The sequence below is a fragment of the Trichosurus vulpecula genome, chromosome 4, assembly GCF_011100635.1.
Source record: "Trichosurus vulpecula isolate mTriVul1 chromosome 4, mTriVul1.pri, whole genome shotgun sequence".
Lineage (NCBI taxonomy): Eukaryota > Metazoa > Chordata > Mammalia > Diprotodontia > Phalangeridae > Trichosurus > Trichosurus vulpecula.
In genome coordinates this window covers 46,637,544-46,660,623 of record NC_050576.1, presented here as the reverse complement: position 1 = coordinate 46,660,623, position 23,080 = coordinate 46,637,544, and the positions used below count along the sequence as shown (strand labels likewise).

General features: G+C 41.1%; 1 protein-coding gene across 2 annotated transcripts in view; it reads right to left on the bottom strand.

The window, feature by feature from the left end:
- The window catches only part of TTLL7 (tubulin tyrosine ligase like 7), a 212,292-nt gene that overhangs the window by 125,339 nt on the left and 63,873 nt on the right, over window positions 1-23,080 (bottom strand). For both annotated transcript variants that reach the window (XM_036758272.1, XM_036758273.1), the window contains exons 2-3: window positions 3,731-3,936; window positions 3,439-3,570 (exon numbers count right to left, since the gene is read on the bottom strand). In XM_036758272.1, the coding sequence (XP_036614167.1) occupies window positions 3,439-3,570; window positions 3,731-3,755 (157 nt within the window). In that variant the 5' untranslated portion in view covers window positions 3,756-3,936. The remainder of the gene's footprint in view (window positions 1-3,438; window positions 3,571-3,730; window positions 3,937-23,080) is intronic.

The window sequence follows — 23,080 nt, the reverse complement described above, 5'->3', positions numbered from 1 at the left end:
ATGATTTTAAAACTGATCCCTCAAAAGATGTTAGTGGGTTATAACTTCCTAATTACTACGCAATTTGAATCAAATTGCTACTTAACTGAAGTTTGGAAATACACTGAAGTCTGAATTCAGATGACCACCATACAATGCAAAGAACATCTTTCTGACCTATGGCTTCCAAATAAAAGGATCACGATAGAATCAATGATGCCTCGTATTTTAGAGCCAGAAGGGATTTCAGAGATTATCAAGTTCAGCTCCGTCATTTTTTACAGTTGAGAAAGCAGATGGAGAGGGGTTAAGTGGCCTGCCTAAGAGTCAGAGCTAAGAGTATATAGAAGAGTTATAAAAATAATCACAAACTTTTACCCAATAACCCCACTGTTAATATATACCCTAAGGGTATCATTAAAAAGAGCTATCTATGTGAAAACACTTAGAGCTGCATTAGCTATAACAGCAAAAACAAACAAACAACTGGAAACAACCTTGGTATCCCAAAGAAGGGCACTGACCTGGCTGAAAATTCCCTACTCTCTCATGTAGACCATGATGAATCCCAGAGCTCTGCCCCCTTCTAGGTGTAGGGAGCCTGGGTTTGACTTAGATGGGTAGGCAGTCATTTAATGCCACACAAAGCTCACCCACCAGCCAATCCAAAAGCTCTTTGCATCTATACCTCTCCTCAGCCTAATCAAGGTAGGCAAAGAATTAAACTGAAGCAAGAGTAAGTTGTTTGCCGATGACTACGGAAAGGAAAATGAGAAATAAACAAGTGATTTCTCCTTAACATATGAATAGCTGCCTCTTGCCTTCCTTTTTCCCAATCTCTAAAATCTCCCCAATAAAGGATGATAACTGGTTCTGTTCACTTGGCAAAGAGTTTTCCTCTCCTGGGAATCCAGGGACCTAGGGCCAGGTTCTGGGTTCAGTTTCACTGGATACCCCTGGTACAAAGGGAATTAAATGTTAAGTCTGAAACTTGAAAGGAAATCAAATTGCATGAGCCATTTTTCCATCCCTTTGAAAGTCCTCTGTCTCTTTCTCTTTTATTTTCCAATCACATACCTTAACACATCTCTTTAAGGACAATGGTTCACATTCATGCAGAGCTTTAGGGTTTACAAAGTATTTCTGACACACTGCCACAGACAACATTCTAATGTCTTTCTTAAAGCTCTTTTACTCTATGAAACAATTTTCAGGTTGCAACTGGGACAGTCGAGAACTATTAGGGGACCTCAATTCCAATTAACTTTGCCACTGGCTGCTGATTAAGTATGGATGAGTCACTGTTTTCTAGTAAATGGGAAGAGAATTTAAAGATTAATGAAGTGTGCAGAGGATGAGGGCAGATGAGGACCCCGGTGCTAGAATAATGTACTGCACCCTGCTCTCTCCCCTCTCACCTCTATCCCAGTTCTGGAATGAAAATTTGGGGGAAAGGAGTGCTTTGAAGAAGTATGGCATTTAAGAGTTTACGGATCCCTTCCCCACCCAAGTCCTCCTCTGATACACTGGCTCATTATGGTGTGAAGGTGACCCTGTCTGGAAAAAAAGGGCCCAGACTCTCGGTCTGGCCTTTGAAGACCAGCCTAGCTAAGTTTGGAGAGCCTCATCACTGAGTTGGCTGCAAGGTGATAAATTTTTTGGCCACAGCAACTCCAAAAGACCACCTTGTAAGGCATGAAGAGGCTGCAATGCCTGTCCATGGGGAAAGTACCCACAGCAGTGAAATTAGACTCTTGGAGTATTGATGTCCTCTGATTCTTGGAAAAAATGAAAGGCATACATGCCAACTGTTCCTCCACAGGGCTCACTGATGATCCAATGAAAAGTATTTCACTTTCAAGCTACTAACTCTAAGAGGCAGCACGGTGCTCTGTTAGTGCAGGCATTTCTGACCTGGGGTACCTGTACCCCAGCGGTTAAGGGAAACTTCTCAAGTGGTACAAAAATATTTAAGAAATAAGTATAAGTGGCTAATTAACATCTTAATTTTATTTCTTACATGCATGGTAAATTCTAGATTTTTTTCTGCCCTTTCATATTAAATAGGGAGGTATGGAGAGGTTTACTGAAAGCCCAGGGCTATGAAGACTGGCCAAAGTCCAGGGGCTGCCGTCTGCATTCTACCTTTGTTCCTGACCAGCTCTGTAACCCAGGCATGTTTCTGATTCTTTATCTGTCAAATGAGGAGGGTGATTTAAATAATTTCTCAGATCCCTTCCCAACCCTAGATCCTAGGAGTTCTTCACTCTCTATTTTTCAAATACTTATTCAAAAAAGTTGGGATCTGACTTAAGGAGAATGTGGTGACCCCAGAAGTCCCCAAAATCTTGGAAGGAAAAAAACAATCCCACTAGTACAAGACCTTCACTTCAGGTGGCTGTTGTCTGGCTTACAAGGCATTTTCATATGTACATTTTCCTGTGGTGTGGGATAGCCAGAGAAGCCATTTGAGTGACTATTTTAAGCTTTATAAAACCCCTCTTTAGAGAGTAGTGCCTTGTCCTGGGATCTCACTGCCATAGGACCTCCTGGCTGAGGAAATTCTCTCTACCAATGCAGGTCCACACCTTTTCTGCAACTAATCTCACAAGAGTTGCCTTGAGCACTGAAAAATTAAGTGACTTGACCAGGGTTATCTAGTCAATTTGTGGTAGAGGCGGGACTAGCATTCAACTCAGAGGCCAGCTCTCTATCATGCCACAGCTGCGCCCCCCACCCAAAAAAAAGCTTTGTTCAAATAACTGACATTATCCATTCATTTTTCCATTTGAGTGGGGGGGTGGGGTTAGGTCCAAGGTCTAGTCCCATAATCTATCAGTATGGGGAACTCCCAGAATAGACATTCCTTCCATCTATGCAGATGCAGCAACTCATTAGTAACTTAAAAAACTTTAGCCAGTGGCCTGGGACACTGACCAGTTAAATGATGTGTCCACAGTAACATAACCTGGTTGTTTCCAAGTCTTCCTGACTCCAACATGAGCCTTCCTATCCACTACACAATGAGAACTGCCACTTGTTTAATAACAAAACTAACTTTAAAATAATTCTAGTCCTAAGGGAGATAAGAGATGCTCAGTCATGCTAGTTTCTCTTTGTTTCATAATTAGAAGCATATCTACAAAGCTTTAGAGCTATAATTTTGTACAGAAATAAGAATTTCAATAGAAAAAAAAACAAAATAACAGGGGCCACTTATTCCAAAGTCAACAATAATGAAAGCTTTTTAGCTTTATATCCATTGTCTAATTGTTTATTGATGTATTAAATACCTCACAAAACAGCAAATTTTAAAAGGGGGAACAAAAATACATTCTAGTAATAAGAGCTATTCCTTTTTCTTTCTAGTCTTCTTTAACCTTTACATCCCACATCAGCTAACTTAGTTCAGGTCAATGGCAACTATGAAAGTCCTTTTAATCTACAGAATATACTTACCAATTTCAAACTTTGTGCCAGAAACATTTGCTGTGATGGACCCATTCTTCTTCTTCTTTCTGACCTTCCTTTTAATTTTGCTTTCATAAGACAATTCTGTAGCCAGACCTAGGTGAGAGGGCCCTTGGATGTCTATGAGAGAAAGATAATAGCCCAAGGTCATTAAAACAGACCAAGTCATACACATGGGATTTTCCACAGGCATTCCTCAAGTTCTTCTCTGACTCAAAGTTTTGAGGGTGTTTCACCACAATGGCTATACTTCATAATGGGCTCCAATCAGAATACCTACCTCCTTCCTGAGGCAAGGATGGCATTATACCTCTGATGATTGAGAAGCAGAGTATGAATATTGTTCCAAGCTCTTAAGAAAACAGGATGGTCTGCATCAGCCCAATTTAGATATGGTCTAAAATCACCAAAAGCTCCTGTCATACCATCTCAGTGAAAAAAAATCCTCCGATTCCAGAAAGCTTCAGTAATGGAATAGGGAGGTACCTGTAAGGAAAAAGAAGATGATTTCAAAATTCAGCATCTACAAAGCATATGCTGACAAACAAAAATTCTATGTAAAGCTCTTCAACAACGCCAAAGCCTGTTCTTCAGCGGGAATTTAATTCTCTAGTCCCTTGTCACCTGGGGGGACAATATGAAGGTCCCGAAGCCACGCTCTCAGGCTCTGCACTAGCTGTCCCAGGTCATCTTTCACCCACTTCCAGACGAAAGGCCGGCTCCAAACAGAATGATGCACCTTGGTCCACTGACTACATCCCTTTTCCTCTTACCTTTCACAAAGGCCACCCACTTTCCTGGAATAGAATTACTAATCCTCCCCTGCCAAAACCTTTTACCTTTCATTCTTTCAAGATCCTGGCAAAGAATTATGTACACAAGGGGTAGTCAATAAATGCTAGAGGCTAATTGTTGACTGACCATGAAGCACCTCTCAAATCTCAGCTCATCTAGTACGGATGCCCAGAATGAACAGTAACTGGCTGCCGGCCACCTCTAACTCCATTTCCCTAATCACTCCAATCTCACCTCTCTGTGTTGTACTTTTTTTTGGGGGGGGGGGGCAAAGGGAGGAGGGGGAAAGCTGTCCAAACCTGAACTTCTAAGAGGACATGGACAGTAAGACTTGCAGAATGGCCTGGCATGGATGAGTTAAGATCTTTATGACCTGAGGGAGTACTATAAGGATTCCATTAGATTCCTTTGGGCAAGTCTCTTCCCTTCTCTGGGCCTCAGTTTCCACATCTGTCAAATAGTCAGTGGCCTCCTCTGTCCCTTAAGCCCCAGAGCTATGATTCAATGATCCATTTCAGTATTTGAGGTAACTCTCAATGTCGAAACTCCTTCAATCTATGTAGATAGACAGTCTTGGAGAGTTCCCTGGGGACACTGAGAGGTTAAATGACCTGCTACACAGAATTTGTCACAGGTAGAACTTAAATACACTTCTTTCTGACTCCAAGCAAGGTTTGTACTTGATTCACCAGGCCCTGCGGTTTATCAAGTACTTAACTTGTCATATTTTCATGACATTTAATTTACCTATGTGGGTGAGGAAGGTCCCTCTACTAAAGCAGGTCAACACCTTTTCTGCACCTTAGAATTTACTGGAAATTCAGAGTTGCCTAGCACACTGAGAAGTTATGTAATTTGCTGGGCCATATAGCCAGAATATGTCAGGAGCAGGATTTGAACTCTGGCCTTCCTGGCTTTGAGGTCAACTCTGTCTACTATACCACACTGATTAATGTGGCATAGCTAAAAAGATTTCAACTATTCTCCCTCTCCTCAGGTTTTCCCACAATAGTTTTGATCAGAAACCAGTCTTTGGTCCTATCATAGACTACCTTGTATTATATTTATTTCAATATATATATTATAGCGCCCCCCCACAGCCCCTCAGGTAGAACATAAGCTTCATGAAGGCTGAGACTGCCTTATAACATCCTTAGGTTACCTATGCCTAGCACCAAGCCCTGCCCACATCAGGGACTTATTAAATGTTCCATCTAAATGCAACCCAAAAGACATAGGACAGCAACAGGGAGGCTAAGGAATGTTTGCAAACAGCATCATGCACATAACAAGAGGCACAAAAGATATTATAAGGCAGCCTATAACTAGAAAAGACTATCCATCCACTGGACAGTCACAGGGAGAATAAGCGATGACAGATGGACAGCCCAAGCGGTATGTGTACACGAGATACTCAAAAAATAGGAGAAATGCTTCCAGTTGATCTTCTCAAGGAGATACAGAAAAACATGGACAAAAATAAAAGCCTCCTAGGATAAGAGATTGTGTAGGGGGCTGCTATCTGATAAGATGGAGACCATCCATATGCAGCGAGGAAGTCAGGAATCCAAAGTATCATTGACAAGTTGGACCATGTCCAGGGGAAGGTGATGGGTATGGTAAAGGGCCTTGAAACTATGTCATATGAGGATCAGTTGAAGGAACCGGAGACTTTCAGGGAGATTTGATATCGGTCTTCAAATATCTGAAGGGCTGTCATGTGAAAGACAAATTAGATTTATTATCCTTGGCTCCAGAGAGGCGAACTAAAACCAACAGGTGGAAATCACACAAAGGTGGCTTTTGGCTCCGTCTAAGGAAGCTATTCCTAACAGTTGGTCGCTTTCAAAAATGGTATCAAGACTCAGAAGGTAGCAAGCTCTTTGTCACTGGAAAAGTTTAAGCATGAGTTGGATGAGCACTTGATGAGGACCCTATTAACAGTCCACCTATCACACAGGGAGCTTGTGGCAAAATGACCTTCAGCGTGCCTCCCACCCCTGAGGTCCTGTGTGTCCGCTTTCAGCATGGAGCTTCTTTTTATTTGCATTCACTTCTGTATTTCCCTCTCTTCTCTCTATTAAAAGCATCATAAGATATTTCCTAAAGACAATATTTTTGAACTAGTAAGAACTTCTTAAACGTCGAACCAAACTGTTGAATCTAATTAAAGGCTCTTGCTGCATTCTGAAAATGACAAATCATACCCGGTACAATGCAGTATACTTAGTGGTGACTGGATCAATATTTGTTGTTCCTAGGATAATAAGATGTACAGCTGGAAGGGGACTTGGAGATCATCTGCCCCAATCCTCTCATTTTTCAGATGAGGAATCTGGGGTCCAGAGTACATATGCAACTTGTCCAAGGTCATACAACCAACAAAATTGCAAAGCTGGAATGGTAAATGCTAATGAAAACGCAGCTCACTAAAACGTAACCTAACGTCTCCAGCACTTTATCCCTGATGAGATTCATTATTGAAGGCACTTAAGAGCTCCATTTGTTTTTGAGTGGGATTGTCTGAGGACACAGATTTTTTGTGGGTTGTTTTTTTGGTATAGTTCTGCAGAAAAACTTCAGGATCAGATTAATAAAATATATACTGATAAAATGAGCTGAAATCAGTTCTTATGAAAATTCATAATTCTGAAACTGATTAAAGCAAATGTTGAACACTACCTTCAAACTCTGCTACCTGCTCTGGGGAATAACAAATAAAAACCATTTCCTACCCTTAAGGAGCTTTCCATCATGTTGCCACGCATATTGTAAAAATACATGAGCTCAGATCCACCCTCCAACCAATGCAAACACATAAATTTAATCTATGACAACCTTCCTCTAGTCAGCATCCACCCCAATCCTAAAGCTTTATGATTTCTCAGGCATTCTAATAAATCAGTGGCACAGATAATCAAACAGGAAAATAAGCTGAAAAATCAATTAGACTCTACTTGGGAGAGAGTTTTGAGTACTTCATTACAAATACGAGTGTGTCTGACGTCCTGAGCATTCATAACACATCAAATCAAATCATAAGATCATACCACAAAGGTCGCTGTGCTGGGGTCACCCACCCCGGAAATAGATCGATTTTTTTTAAGCATTAGCCTAAAGAACAAGTTTCTTTTAGCCAGCTTGCTAGCTCCCCCAGGAGAGATAACTGTTTTAATGTGAAAGTATTCCTAGTCGACCAGCTCTGGCTAGGCAGCAGTAAACAAAGGTCCTGTCTATTGCAACAAAGTATTTAATTCAGTAAAAGTAGGTGACAATATCAATAAGTATTTGGAAGCAGTATTTGCTTATGTAATCCTCAATAAAGAGTATTTATAATAACTCCAATCAACTGGACATTTAAAGTTACTGTTTCAAGAGATGGCAAAAACAGTAAGAAAAAGGCTTTATTTTGTATCACATTAAGAGGGTGAGGGGAGGGGGGAAAAGGAGAGTTATGGCCTAAAACCTAGGCAGGAAATCTGCATCGAATTCTTCTGTCATTGCAAAGCTTTCACATTTCTCTGATATAAGGAAGAATATTCAAATTCTAATGAATGCATTGGACATTTCCACATATAACTGCAAAAATTTTCAAAAACTGAAAGCACCTACTATTATATTATCTCTGATTTCTTTTCACTGAGTTCTAGGCAAGCAAGATATTTGAGATGACAAAACCACCCAGTTTCTAACAGAAGTGAGGAGGCACCAGTCCCTTCAGTAACCCAGCAGCAGCCCATGACCATGCTCCAGAATCCCAGTGCCCTCCACTGCAACAAGGTAGCTTTCTGCAATGCTCAGTTTCTAAAACAGACAACATTTCTCTCTTCATCAGAAAATAGGCCAAGCAGGTAAAACTAAAAGAGAGGGGTGTCCTCTAAAGAACTTTCACACCTTGTACAGTTAGGTAAATTCTGCCTTCTGGGTATTGGGTTTGGAAGAAATTTTATTTCTTATTTCGGTATTTTGAGTTGAAGTGAGAAATAGGGGTGTGTGTATGTGTGTGTACGCATGCTTTTTTCCCCAAAGGAAAAGAAAATATATTTAAAACCAAAGCTCACAATCTTTTAAAAACTCTATCAAATCCCAGTTGAAGAATGCTAGTGATTACAGGGCACCAACAGTAGCTGCAAGAAAGTGAAAAGTTACCCCATCCTCCTCTGCCAGTCCCCTGCCTGTCTGTGCCCACTTTAATTTTATAGATTACAAATCAGAAATTTAATCTGGAGAAGAAACTGGAGTCATTTAAAAATTCTTATTTTGAAAAGTAAGAGCATTTTACACCCTCAATGCACACCTCACCTCTGCCTCAGTGATTTAAAGAAAACTCTAATTTCCTCAACTCTCCCTGTGGGATGGCCTGCTAAGCCTGATGAGGTAGCTTAGGGAGGCCAGTTTCCCTGCAGGAACACTGCAACGGGCCCTGCTGGCTTTGGGCAATGCACGCACTGAGGGAAGAGACAGGCAGAGAGAAGCTGAAATCAAGGGGACCATAAAGAAAATCCACCTGGGTAAGGAAAATACACACTCTGTGAGGCACCTGGGCAGGGTGGGAGGTGGGATAGATACAGCCTCAGTTAGTGAGATTTACTAAAGTCACCAGGAAAACATGCCAATAATCAACCAGGAGAGGGGATGCTGAAAGTCAGGAATATATCCTTCTGCATGATGGAAGGTCCTCTCTGCATAGAAGTCACTCTCCTGATCATGTTCCCCTTTCAGACATTTTATCTTCCCATCAAGGCCCAGTTCAAGGGCTACCTCTTCATGAAAAAAAACCTTCCTTGATCTTCCTTCACACATACCCCCATTCGTGTTCTCTCTCCTCATATATCCCTGGACTTCCAAATCTGATCTCTCTTTTGCCCCTTTTCCTCCCTCCCCCTTATTATATTTGTACGTATAAGAGTCTGGTGTTATTATAATGCTTGTGAAAAGGTCCCTAGGAAGCCAGCTTTACTAAGGCCTTATATGGTGAACACAAGTTGGTTAGGCTAGGCAATAAACAGCTCCTTCTCTGCATTCTACCAGACCTATTTCTTTACCTTAATGCTGGGTACCTCTTATTCTGAGGGTGAGATCCCTAGGGGATACCTTAGAAATGATATAACTGTCAATATTCAGGCTAGGCCACTAATGGAATCATGTGTCTACTGGCAACCCAAGGCCTCTGGGGGAAATGTCCAACATTAGAGAGCAGGGAGGGTAAATGCTGCCAGACTGTAACTCAACTAGGGATTTAGCCTTGGTAGCAGAGAGGGGCCCCTGTAGGGCATCAATCCCACCTGTTCACACTAGGAGGCAGCTGGAAGCCATATGCTTTGGCCCTTCATCCTCCTAATGTCCAACCAATATATTACAAATAGAATATCAGGGTGGAAAGGGACCTTTGAAGGTCGTTTAGTCCTACCCTTACCTAAAATATAAAATCGCTCTGTAACAGGGGCTATACGATGCATAGTGGCAGGAAACCCATTTCATTTGGGGCTAACCAGTTATTTGTGCATTCTTCTTTAGTCAGCCAAAATATGCCTCCTGGTTCCCACTCCACTGGTTCTACCTTCTGAAGCTAAAGGGAAGGGCATGAATTTATTTTCTATATGTCAATCTTTCATATATATATACATATGTGCATATATAAAAATCATAAATATAATAACTATATATATATATACACACACACACATACACACATACATCTAAAGTTCAGAAGTCAGCCAACATGCCCCACTCCCCTCCCCTGTCCTGTTCATTTTCTTTTGACCAGGTTTCTAGAGCTTCACCACCCTGGTTATTCACTTCCAGATCCACTTTACCACAACATCCTTGCTGAACTGTGGTTCTCAGAACCTGACACAAGATTCCAGGTGTCTAATCACAACACACTCCAATAAGATGAGGGATTCCTTCTGGATACTTGATTAATACAATCTAAAACCTCATTAACACATTTGGCTGCCACATCACACTAAGTGTGCACTCCACTAAAACTCCTAGGTCATTTTCCCATGAATATTCAAGCTGTATTCCTACATCCTCTGTGTGTGTCTGTGTGTCTGTGTGTGTCTGTGTGTGTGCCTGCGTGTCTGTGTGATCTGAGGGAAGGAATGAAACTTTGATCCACCATTCCTGCTTAATAAAGGGTTTGATGCAGTGAAAAGAGTGCTAGACTCTGGGTCAAGAAACGTGTGTTTGAACTGCAGCTTCTCCCCTTAACTGACTGTGGTAGGATCACGGACAAATCACTAAACTTCAGCAAACCAGAGTCTAAATCTGCATTCCTTACCTCACAGGGTGGTTGTGATGAAAGCCCTTTACAAATCTCAAGAGTATCCCTCCAAAGCTCCTGTCACCCACACATTTGATAAGCCTTCCATGTATGTCCATTGACTTCAACAAGCATACCAAGTGCCTGCTGATAGCACTAATCGCTAACCCTTGGAGAGCACTCAAGGGCTGGCACAGGGTTTTACATGCTTCACCTCACTCCTCACAACAACCATGGGAGGTAGGTCTATTGTTATCCCCACTTTACAGATGAGGACACTGAGGCTGAAAGAGGTTAAGAGAGATCTTCCCCAATGTCAAAAGCCAGTAAGTGTCTGAGGCCATATTTGAACACAAGTCTTTCTGACTCCAATCCAACACTTTATCTGCTGGGACATCTTAATGAACAATACGGTGCCAAATAGTAAGGACAGAAAAACAAAAAATGATAATCACTCCTGCCTTCAAGAAGCTTCCAATCTATTGGGAGGGAAATACACAGGCAAATAAATAAAAAGTCATTTCAGAAGAGAAAAAAGCACTAGCAACTGAAGGGACACGGTTGTCAGGAAAGGCTGTCAGGTAATGGCACTAGATCGGTCCCTTAAAAAAAACTGAGGGAGTCTGAAAGGTGAACATGAGCAGGAAGCATGTGCCAAGTAAGAAGAAAAGCCCTGAGCAAGGGCAAAGACTAGAGATTGGTGTCGTTTATGTAACAACATTTGGTAGGATGGTTTGCACAGAACACCAAGTGCATGAAAAGGAATGATATAATAATAACACGTCTTCATCCAAATCAGTTGGAGCAATGCTGATCAATCAACACTAAGTGGGCATATATACAGACTGGTCTCAAAAATTGTGGCAAAGTAGGCTCCACCAATAACTTTACCTGTGCAACTTGGGGCAAATCACTTATCCTCACGGAGGCATGGTGTTCTTCTCTATGAAACACTAAGATTGGAGTAGACAATCTCTAAGATGTCTTCTTCTAAAATTCTTTAATTCCAAATAAGATTGCGAATGATACCAGCTGTCATTTTTAATGCATCAAAATGTTCATGATTCCATCAGGGAGGATATTATTATGTCCACTAAACCAGATACCAATCTCTCCAAGCCCTGGTCAACTCTTATCTTGAGTTGGCAGGACCCAAAGAATTCACCTCCTAGTGGCCAACACATTCATGAGCTTTTCTTCTCTCTTAGAAAGGTTGGTTTATAAATTATGAAGAGTAAATGAAGGTTTCTTAAGCAGGATAGTAACAGGCTGAAAGCAGTGTTTTAGCAAGACCAATCTGGCCAGATTAAAGTGAAGACGGACTGGACAAAGAGAGACCAGTAAGGAGGCTACTGCTCTCATTGCCAGATGGTTAAGTGATAATGGTGACAATAGTGGGGATGGAAAGAAAGGCTGGATAAGGAAATCATTAAGAAAGAAGATCTTGCTTGAATAAAAGAAGTTTATTGAGGCTTACTAAAAATCTAGTGAACACCTAATGTGTTCAATGCATGGTGGAAGGTACTGGTGGAGATGCATTAAATAAAACAAGTTCCCTACCCTCAGAGAGCTCAGAGTCTACCAAAAAGCATACCAACATATACTCAAATGACTATAACACAAAATGACTGTGTGTCAGAAGTCTATTCAGATGAAGAGCATGACTTTAGTTACCTCCCAAAGGCTTTCTACAAAAGCAAAATTGCCCTTTTTTCTCGAGTCTCTGCCAAGCAATCCACAATGGATTTCAAAATGCACAGCTGCTTAGATCTTGAACAGCTGACATCACCCGGAACAATTGAGATAACAATAACACAATGGCACCACTCATTGTGTGTTCAAAGGAAATGGGTGGTTAGAAGAGGTTGCTTATAAATACAATGACTTTTGTCTCCATTTCTCCAGCCTCTGTGGTTCCCAAAATCTTGATACTAAGTATACTGTTTCAGTTCTACCAGAAGCACCTGAACATCTATTTCTAAGTGGCCAATGATGGAATTACCTAATAGTAAACAAGAGATCATTAGTTCTGGCAAAGAAAATAAGGGGTTAATATGTCCAAACACCAGATCTCACAAAATACTCAGTCATTTTTCACAGCACTGTGAATTGCCTAGTTTTTCTTAAAGGCTTACATTCATAATGCAGAGCCCCCAAAGCAATTGCATCATAGTCCATGTACGGCCTTGTTTTTCATTATCACCTAGCGAGACAACAAGTACATGTTGGAACTAATAAATATTACGTGGTGGAAGACAGCGAAAGATGATCTGCTCGGGGCAGATGGTCTAACTGTAAAGGACAACCGAGGGAACCGAGCTACGCAAATGTGTTGTGGTGGTTTTGTTTTACCCTATCTTCCTCTGTCAAAAAGGATTATCAGATCACAGATTCAGAGTTTGAAGAAACCTTAAAGGTCACCTAGTGCAACCCCCTCATTTTACAAAGGAAGCAGTTGAGGCTCCGAGAGGAAAAATAATTGCCAATTATACATTGGAGCTAGGCATTGAATCTTCTCTTGTCCAATTTCTAAAGAAGCCTCCTTTCCACCGTATCAAAAATACTCTTCGGGGCAGCTAGGTGGTGCAGTGAGTAGAGCACTGGCCCTGAAGTCAGGAGGACCTGAGTTCAAATCCGACCTCAGACACTTGACACAATTACTAGCTGTGTGATCTTGGGCAAGTAACTTAACCGCAATTGCCCTGCCTTCTCCCCTGCAAAAAAAAAAAAAAAAAAGAATAATCTTCACCTTCACCTTGGGAAGAATGGAACCAACACAATTAAGAGGGAATTGCAATCAAAGATGAGTGAAGACATATTAAAAGAGAAAGCATCTAAATGAGTCCCAGTCCCCTACTATGATGCTAGGAAGGCAACAAGAACTTCACGGTGTGATCCCTGAGCCACTGGCAATAATCTTCAAGGACCTATGGAGAACAAGAAAGCTAACAACCTGGATTTTGGCAAATGTCCATTTTTTTTTTGGTTTTTGTTTTCAAGGTAAAGGTAGAGTCCACAAACTAAAACCCAGGGAGCTCCATTCTACCAAGGAATCCAAAAGGTTCATGAGCACTTAGAAAGGGACAGAGAGGTCACAGGATTCAGAGGTGAAAAGACCTTAATGATCATTTAGCCCAACCCCCTCATTTTACAGATGAGGAAACTGAATCTTAGAGAAGGAAAGGGACAGAGCTGGGTATAAGCCTGGGTCCTCTGACCACATCACGCTGCCTTTAGGAATCAACAATTTGACCAAGAAGGCAATAACTGAATCTTGATAGCTCACTTTCTGACAGCTGTGATGAGTGTAAGACATTTGGCAAAAATCTCTCCCTGTATCCATGTTGACAACATATAAACCTGTTAGCTGCAGGTGAATGTTAGGTGAATTCAGAACAGGTTGGACAACATTACCCAACAAGTATTGATTAACCAATCAATGTTAGCCTGCTGCAGGACTCTGTCCATGGTCCCAATTTTTAATCAATGTCTTGGATGAAAACAGAACGCTTATTTATTCTATGGATGACATAAAGCTGAGAGCTAATACACTAGAAGACAGAATCAGGATGTGAAAGGATCATGACAGGCTAGAACCTTAGGTCAAATATACTGATTACATTTATGCCTATTCAATTTCAAATTCTACACTTGGGTTGAAGAAAAGGAATTTCCCAAGTACACGATGGGGAAAAAAATAAGGAGACAGTAGTTCATGGAGGGGTGGGAGGGGCAGAGATTATCTTGGTGATTTCAGTTGACTTCAAGTTCAATGAGTCAATAGAGTGACCTAGCAGCCAAAGAAAGCTTAATTTACTTGCTAGGCTATAATTAACAGACATATACTTTCCAGAGCATGAGTCTGCATTGGTCAGACCATATGTAAAGTACTGTATCTGTTCCTGGGACTCACACAATGAGAGGCCACCGATGAGCTGATGCATATCCAAAAGGCAACCAAAATGGTGAGGACAACTGAAATTATGTCTTATAAAAAGCAGTTGAAGAAGTAGAGGATGCTTGACAAGAAAATGTATGGGGAGCAATACCTGTGTCTGAATATCTGACAAGCCAATATGTCTAAGAGAAACCAAGGTGTACTTACTCTTTTAGCTCCAAAAGGTGGAACTAGGACAGTGAGTAGAAGCTAGAGAAGGAGTGATTTCAGGTCAACATAAGGAAGAGTTGCTAACAATCAGATTCATATAAAAATGAGACAGATTGCTTCAAAAGGTTGTGAGTGCCCTGGCACTGAAGGAAAGGCTGAATAATGTAACTGAACATTTATTAAAGGTCAACTATGTGCACAGCAACAGTCAACAGGCACTAGGGAAAAAAGATCAAATGAAAAAGAATGTACGGTCTATGGGTTTCACCATATTGCCCATAGGTACATCACACACAACAAGGTTAAGAACCTCTGCCTTATAAAGGAAACTCAGGATTCTAAGTGAGGACAGAAGTGGTACAAAGGCATGAGATGAGAGATGGATTGCCAAGTTCAAGAACTAGCAAATGAGCATTTGGCTAGGACATAGTGTTCATGAAGGGGAATGATGTGAAATAAGACTGGAAAGGCAGAGCTGCAGTCAAACTATAAAAGATTTCAAATACCAAGGTGAGAAGTTTTCTGTTTTAACCTGCATTGCCTAATCACTGATATGATAAGATGTATTATTGTGATTCCTGCATCGAGTATAGATTGGAAAAGGGCGAATTTAGAAAAGAGAAACCAATCAGAAGACTATTTTAATATCTAGGTAACTAAGCAGTAGTAAAGGCTTGAAAATGGGTGGCAGTCAAATGAAAAGCAAGAAGGACAAATGAAAGACATGATGAAGAGGCAAAATTGACAAAACTTGGTGACTGAATGGATATGAGTGAAGGAAGTACTGAAAAGAAGAGTCAACTTGTTGGATGGATAAGAGGTTGGACAAGCCAAATTTCCAAGGTTCAAGGTTATTTCCAACTCACAACTTCTGACTGTTACCACCTTAATCTGGAAAAGATAACATATGAGCACACATATATTGGAAGAATATGGACTCTTACTTCTAAAAAGATTCCCCAACAGTGCTGTCAACAGAACTCCCCACCCTTAAACAGCTATATTGATGTCAGCTACATAATATTCTGCAGGTTACCAACAACACATAACTTAATGGTCTAGCTTCAAAATAGCAAGTCCATGTGTAGGAATGAGTTTACAGACAGGCAACGTGGTATGATAAATTTTAAGCACTGAATTTGTATTGTATAGACATGTGTAGCAGAACCAATAATTTAATTTTTCTTATCCTCAGTTTCCTTATCTTTGTCATAAGGATCAAAACGATAATACATTATATACAAAGCACTTAAAAAGCTTCAAAGTTCTAAATAAATTGGCTTTCATAATTCAAGAGTAAGCATATGAAGATGTTAATCAACTCAACAAACATTCACTAAGCACTCACTGTGCAAGGCACCATTCTAGGCACCAGAGAAACCAAGACAAAACTGCCACACGGTTCCTGGCCTAAGTGATCTTTTATTTTGCTGGGGAGAAAGTGTGTGGGGTGAGGGAGATGAGATACAGTATGTGTATAGATAGGTAAAATGCTACCAATGTTATGAGGGGAGACAAAGAAGCGATCCTGACAAAATGCTCTAGAAAAATTGTACAGCATCCAAATACCTAAGCTTAGAAATGGAAGGGGCCTTAGGAACCGAGCAAGTGCTAATCCCCAAACTTCTTGGGGCTTCATTTTCCTCATCTATAAAATCAAGGGCTTGGGTTTAAACCCAAGTCCTCGGACTCCAAACCCAATGCTCTTTCTGTTGTATCATGCTGTTATAAGGATCAAATAGGAAACGTATATAAAGCACCTTATAAACCTTAAAAGCATCATATAAATGTCAGCAAGTATTGCTGTTATTAGGATAGGAAAGAGAAGTCAGCACAGATGAAACTCGCATTGACTTCCTAGCCATGCATCTTCCCTAGCACCCGCTCCCCATGTATCCGACTTAATGACAAACAGCAGAGTTCCAGGGAGCATTTTTTCTACGATACATAATTCATTAGGTTGGTGACCAAACTTGCCCACCAGTGCTAATTCAAACCACTAGAGTATCATTATTCCAATGCAAAACAATACTTCAGTTTTCCCTGAAAGAGTTCATTTAACAGCCTAAATGTCAACCAACTGGTAGGATCATAAATAGTTTGGGAGTTGTGTTTTTAAGGCAATTATTTTAAAACGTATGTGCATCCAATGCCTTGGCTCTAGAGCAAGAGAAAAAATGTGCTTCGTAAGAGGAGGAGGAGATGATGTTCTCTTGGTTCTCTTTGGTGTTTCAGAACACGTTCACTTCAATAGAGCCATGACCTCATTGATGCAGTGCAGAATGAAGCTCACCTATGCTTTTTCGTCCTATGCAATTCTTATCTATGCCCTTCCCTCTTTATGGAGGATGGACCCAAAGCACTGGAGGCCCCTCTCTCAATCCTTTAATACTTCTCAAAAAAAGGTGAGCTGATTCTTTGCTCCCGATACATACGTGATCAGCTCACCTCCTTTCCCAGTGGCTTTGGAAATGTCTTTTATGCCTTTTCTTTAAGAGTCTTCCCTGTTCAAAGATCGAAGTCTACAATGGACCTCAGGGGTCATCTTTTTTGAACCTTCTCATCTTACAGATAAGGAAACTGAGACCCAAGTAAGTTAAGCGGCTTGCCAACATCACCTAGGCAGTGAGAGGTGGGATTTGAACCCAGGTCCTCTGATTCCAAATCCAGCTCTTTTTCTACTGTACCACAATTCCTCATTTACCCCTACTTCTCATCATTCACCTCTTCAATGGCCTTTGGGTTACCTGGAGTTTTGATTCTTCCAAAGGTTTCAAAATAAGAAAATGAAAATTGTGTTGACTGCTAAAGTTAGAAAAGTTGGTCACAAGAAAATGTGATGAACTATCCTAGGTAAAAGGCCACAAAATCAAAACTCAAAGCTCAAGGATCAGCATTCACATTTGGAGAGTTATAAGAAAAAAGATAAAAAAGTCCCCAGACAGGCCCAGCTGTCACATTATACTGCACACTCACATCTGCAGACTGAAACCTATGGCCATCAAAGGAAGGTCATGAGGAGGAATGAATGGTCTGTCTGCTGTGTTTTTCCAAGTCATTATAACTCATTAACTTAGGTGGAAGGAGAGACTTCACAAGGTCACCTTTATAAAGAATTACTGAAACCTCTTATTGTCTAATAGCTAGAATCTACTGCCCAAAGGAAACCCACTCAGTGCCAAAACTGACCTAATTTTTCACAGACTGAGCTCACTCTAGAAGAATGCTTTACATAGCATCATAAAATTTATTTCACATTTTTAAAAATACTCTGTCATTTTTTATAAAATGTTAAGACTGGAAGGTTCCTTAGTTGTGATAAAGTACTACATGCTGTCAGTAGACAGAAGGAAAATAGGCGGCAGCTCAGTTGTGGTGGAAAGAGCTCTGCATTTACAGTTACATGGACATGTTGTTTCCCCCACCAGAATGTAAGCTCCATGAAGGCAAGGACAGTTTAATTTTTGTCTTTGGGTCCCCAGCACATGACCACGGTGCCTGAAGCTTAATAAAGGCATGTTGAGTGGCTGATGACCAGTTTTACCAATTACTGCTCGTATAAATGTGGGCAAGCCAGAATTCTTCTCTGTACCTCAGTTTCCTCATCCAGCTAGTGAGAGCCTTAGCCTAGGAAACGCCTAAGGTTTCTTCCAGCTCCATAATGCTTTGAGCCTACAAATTTAAGTGACTTGCTCAAGGTCACACAAATCGTTATTGATAGGCTCAGACCAGTCTCCTAATCTCAAATTTTCACTTTTTTTTTTTACTACTCTATGTTGTCCCTCTTCTGTACCATGCCTCTAGCACAAAAGAAGGCTTTGCAATTCAAATAAATCCTCCTCTGGAAATGCAGATGGAACTGCTCATTTTTTCATGAAATCGTAGTCCTGGTACAACTATAGGCCAATGCTTAGCCTCTCACCCGTAAACTGAAGACGGTGGATTCAATGACCTCCAAGGTACCTTGTAGTCTAAGTCTACAATCCTATGATAGGACATGAGATCATCTAATGTGGCTCCTCCTTTTATTATGGGCATAAAAAGTAGTCATCTTTTGGAGATTGAATTAAATCTTCTCTTTCTTCCCTCCAATTTAATCATGGGATAAAACAAGGGCAGAGATCAAGATCTTAGTGAGATTTTCAAGTATACCCTAAAATGATACAAAACATCCATTTCCCTCTCCCCTCCACCTGTATCTCCATGCATTCTATTCTCTGAACATTGAGATAGTCTTACAGATAGAAGATATTCAGATCCATCTATACACATACCTTTTATTGGACCATGTCTCCTATTTGAAAGACAATACTTATTAAGTAATCACTTTAAGCTCGTCACTGTATTGGGTAACATGGTTGGAACAAACATTTCAATCCCAGATCTCGTTTTAAATCTAGCTGGGGGATATACAACATAAGTCCATGAAAGTAGAACCTATATTTGCAAAGCTCTATTTAAGTGAACACAATTACTCTAAACTCTCTTCTCTGGCATCCTCTAGGCCCTTTCTATCTTTATTACTCGTTTGGGAATTCATCACACAATGTTTTGTGAAACCTCTCATATCATTCGAGGAAACATTTTTCTTTTGTATTGTGTTATTACTTATGAGCTTTATGACTATCAGCACCTTGTGCCCTCTTGAGAGGGAATGGAGGAAGCCATGACACATGGTGTCCTGTGGAAAACCCTTCTTTTACGCAAGGATGAGGTGTTGCAAATCCTCTGGTCCAGACGTAAGAGTATACTCATTGTACCAAGCCACATATATTAAGAAGGCAGAATTTATGATTTCAAAGAGAATCTCATATGTGCCTAAAAGGTCCGGAACCGCAAGATACAAGGAATTCTCTAGGCAGAAGGCAGGAGAACTAAAGCATGTATTTACACTCCACAATAACAAGCCCACAAACCAGCGTCCCCATTTTGATATTTTCATCAAAAGCTTCCAGGCCCAATAAGTCCGCCTTATAAGGGTAACCAAAAGGCCACAGAGAAGCGAGATAGTATAAGGCAAAATCGTATACATGCTTCCCCTCTACGGTAAGAAGATTACCCACTAGCCTCTAGTCAGCTCTAGCTACCGGCAGCTCAGCTTCGGCTGTAGGCGTCTCTGGCTCCAACCGGAAAAGGAAAGGAGGATCTTCAAGCTGTCCTCTCCCCTCTTCTAGAGTTTTTGACATCATCAAGAGCCGCCTGAACAACCAGGGCTGATTGGTTCTTGACTTGGCCCCTCCCCCAGCGTAGACCACGTTAACACACCTCCCCTCAGCCAGCGCCATGACTCATCACACAGGAAGCTCTGGTCCTGCCCCGGAGGAGCAAGCCCCAGCGTCCAGAGAAGCTCAACGAGGCGAGCTGAGTCCTTCAAAGAAAACAAAGTCCATTCTGGCTACACTCCACCCCTCACAATGTTCTAGGATGCACAATCCAATCATAATTCAAATTAAATTATATATCCTAGAACATTGTGATCCAATTATGCAGGAAACTAAAACATATCATTCACAATAAAGCAAAACATATCATTCAGTGACATTCCCAAATATTGGTTTACGATTCAAATGTGATCCACCCCTAGATCCCAGCCAGATAATCTCTTCAATCAATCACCCCAAAATAATTATTAATAATTCAAATGTCCACCCCTAGATCTTCGTATCCATTACATAGGATCAATAATATCATAACAATAAAACAATATAGCAAGGATAACACAAAATAAGTACACAGAACACTATCATCATCCCCCCCTCAAACAATTGGGGCTCAAAATCTTGGGGTAAGGGGTGAAGTTCTCATTTTCCATAGCTTCTTCTTGCTGAAATTGGATGTAGAGGTGTCCCTGCCCCAAAGAGTCCAATTCCAGAGTTCAGTTCTTTAGCGAGCTGGCAGGAATTCCAAGAATGCTACATGCTTAGGCAGTCACCGGAAACTGCAGGGTGCTTAAACCTGCAGGAGACAGAACTAGCGACAAGGTTAACTAAAACAGAGAACAAAAAGAGTAGGCAAGTATGGGCTATTATCCTTCAAATAAAATCATCTCCAGTTTAGTTGAAATTTCAGTTATGCAGAGATCCAATATCAGAGCCAAACTCAGATGGGAAATGTTTCTTTTTAAACGGAACACAATGAGGAAACTAAGCCAAGAAGATCCCACCCTAGATGGAGACCAGGATTGTCCTCCCAGCCTTTCCCCAGATGTACAAGGGAAACCATGAGGATCCCATCCTAGATAGACTAGGATTGTCCTCCCAGCCTTTCCCCAGATGTACAAGGGAAACCAGGAGGATCCCATCCTAGATAGACTAGGATTGTCCTCCCAGCCTTTCCCCAGATGTACAAGCTTTTATCCGTTAATCACACAAAGTCACCTTCCCTCTGAGCATCAGCCATACCTGTGGGGTCCGTGAATCTAATATTATAGCCCTATTCACGGTAAAATATATGGTTCAGGGGTACGATTTGGTAATTATCTTCCCCTGAATAGACAACTGTTACAGTGTTGTTCTTCCCATGGGCTATGACTTCTGCAGCCTTTGGAATATCATCTGGCTTCCGTTTTACCCATACCTTAGCTCCCAACTTTATTCTATCAATGGAGCAAGCCCCTTTTGCCCCTCTAGTAGTTATTCTGGGAGGAGGGTCAGTTTTCACAAAGGGTATTTTTTCACAGGGGATAATAATCACTTGAACTATCCTATCATTCCTACCAAATTGTACAGGTTTTTTACCCAAATTCTGGAGTGTCACAACAATTTCTTTTTGATAATTCGAATCTATCACTCCAGCCAATACATGTACTCCTTGAGCTGCTAATCCTGGTTTAGGTAATATCTGTCCAAAATGATTCTTGGGGATTCTCATACATACTCCAGTAGGGGTTTTTCTTATCTCTTTCCTATTCAACCTAAAATTCTCTATACAATGTAAATCATATCCTGCCGAACCAGGTGTTCCTGGACATGGTAGGGGGACATCTTCCCTCACAGTCCAAAATTCAATATTTTGGATCTCACATGTTTGCTGTTCTCTAATCTGCAAATTTGGGGTCATCATTCTGGCTAGATGTGTACTCCCCCCTAAGGGCCTATTATTCAAATTACGTAAGGCAATAGACAAATTATCCTTCCAATGTAGATATGAATTATTAGAGCTTAATTTTCGCAGCTGTTCTTTCAACAATCCATTCATTCTTTCAATCAGCCCAGATGCTTGTGGGTAATATGGAATATGATATATCCATTCTATATTATTCAACACACAATATCTTTTCACTTCTTTGCCCTTGAAATGTGACCCCTTGTCACTTTGAATCTGCATTGGGGTTCCACAGTATAAACTTACAATATCTAGGGTTTTACAGGTGTTTTTCTGAGTTGCATCCTTATAAGGACAAGCCACTAGGACACCTGAATAGGTGTCAACACACATACATACATATTTACATCCTTTATCCTGGGGTAGTGGGCCAATATAATCTATCTGCCAAATTTGGGCTGGAACTTTTCCCCTTGCTATTTCTCCAGTTACTATCCTAGGAAGAGTTCGTTCTTTTTCTAATTGGCACATACAACACCCCTCTGTTATTTGTTTTAACAACGCATGAGAGATATTGATACCTCGATCTTGTGCCCATCAGTGGGTGGCCTGGACCCCTAGATGGCCGGCGGTCTGGTGGACCCATCTCGCTAAGGCTAACTCATCAGTTGGAGTTGGAGTAGGGACAATACATTCAGTGGCAATCTTTGCTAGTCGATCCGCGTGTGCATTGTACTCACGCTCTGGTGTGGTCAGGGTCGCGTGAGCACCAACATGAAAAACTGACGAATCCGTAACCAAAGACATGTCCCATATATTTTCCCATAACTCTTTACCCCAAACTTGTTTGCCATGAATCTCCCAATTCTGATTCCTCCATATAGGCATCCAAGTAGCTAATCCATTAGCTACCGCCCATGAATCAGTAAATATATGACACTGTCCTCCCTTCTCCATTCTGATGGCCTGATGTACTGCCATCAGTTCAGCATATTGGCTACTTCCCCCTATCCCAGAACTTTCCAGAGTTCGCCTAGTACAGGGGTTATAGGCTACTGCCTTCCAATGTCTCTTCTGTCCTAAATATTTTGCTGTCCCGTCAGTAAACCAAGCGTGTTTCTTCTGTTCTACACTTAGTCCATCATACCCATTATTCCATTTCACTAAGGATGACACCATTTGTTGCTTAGATTCAATGGGTTTTTCATTTCTCTCAGTGCCAATGTTCGCCACCGACTCATGTAAAGCAGAAACTCCACTTTTGCCTGCTCTGGACCTATTCTGAATATACCACTTCCATTTGATTATGCTCGCCTCTTGTGCATGTCCAATTCTGTGAGAAGCTGGGGTACTCATTACCCAAGTCATAATTGGAATTCCAGGCCTTAATATCACTTCATGACCCAGGGTTAGTT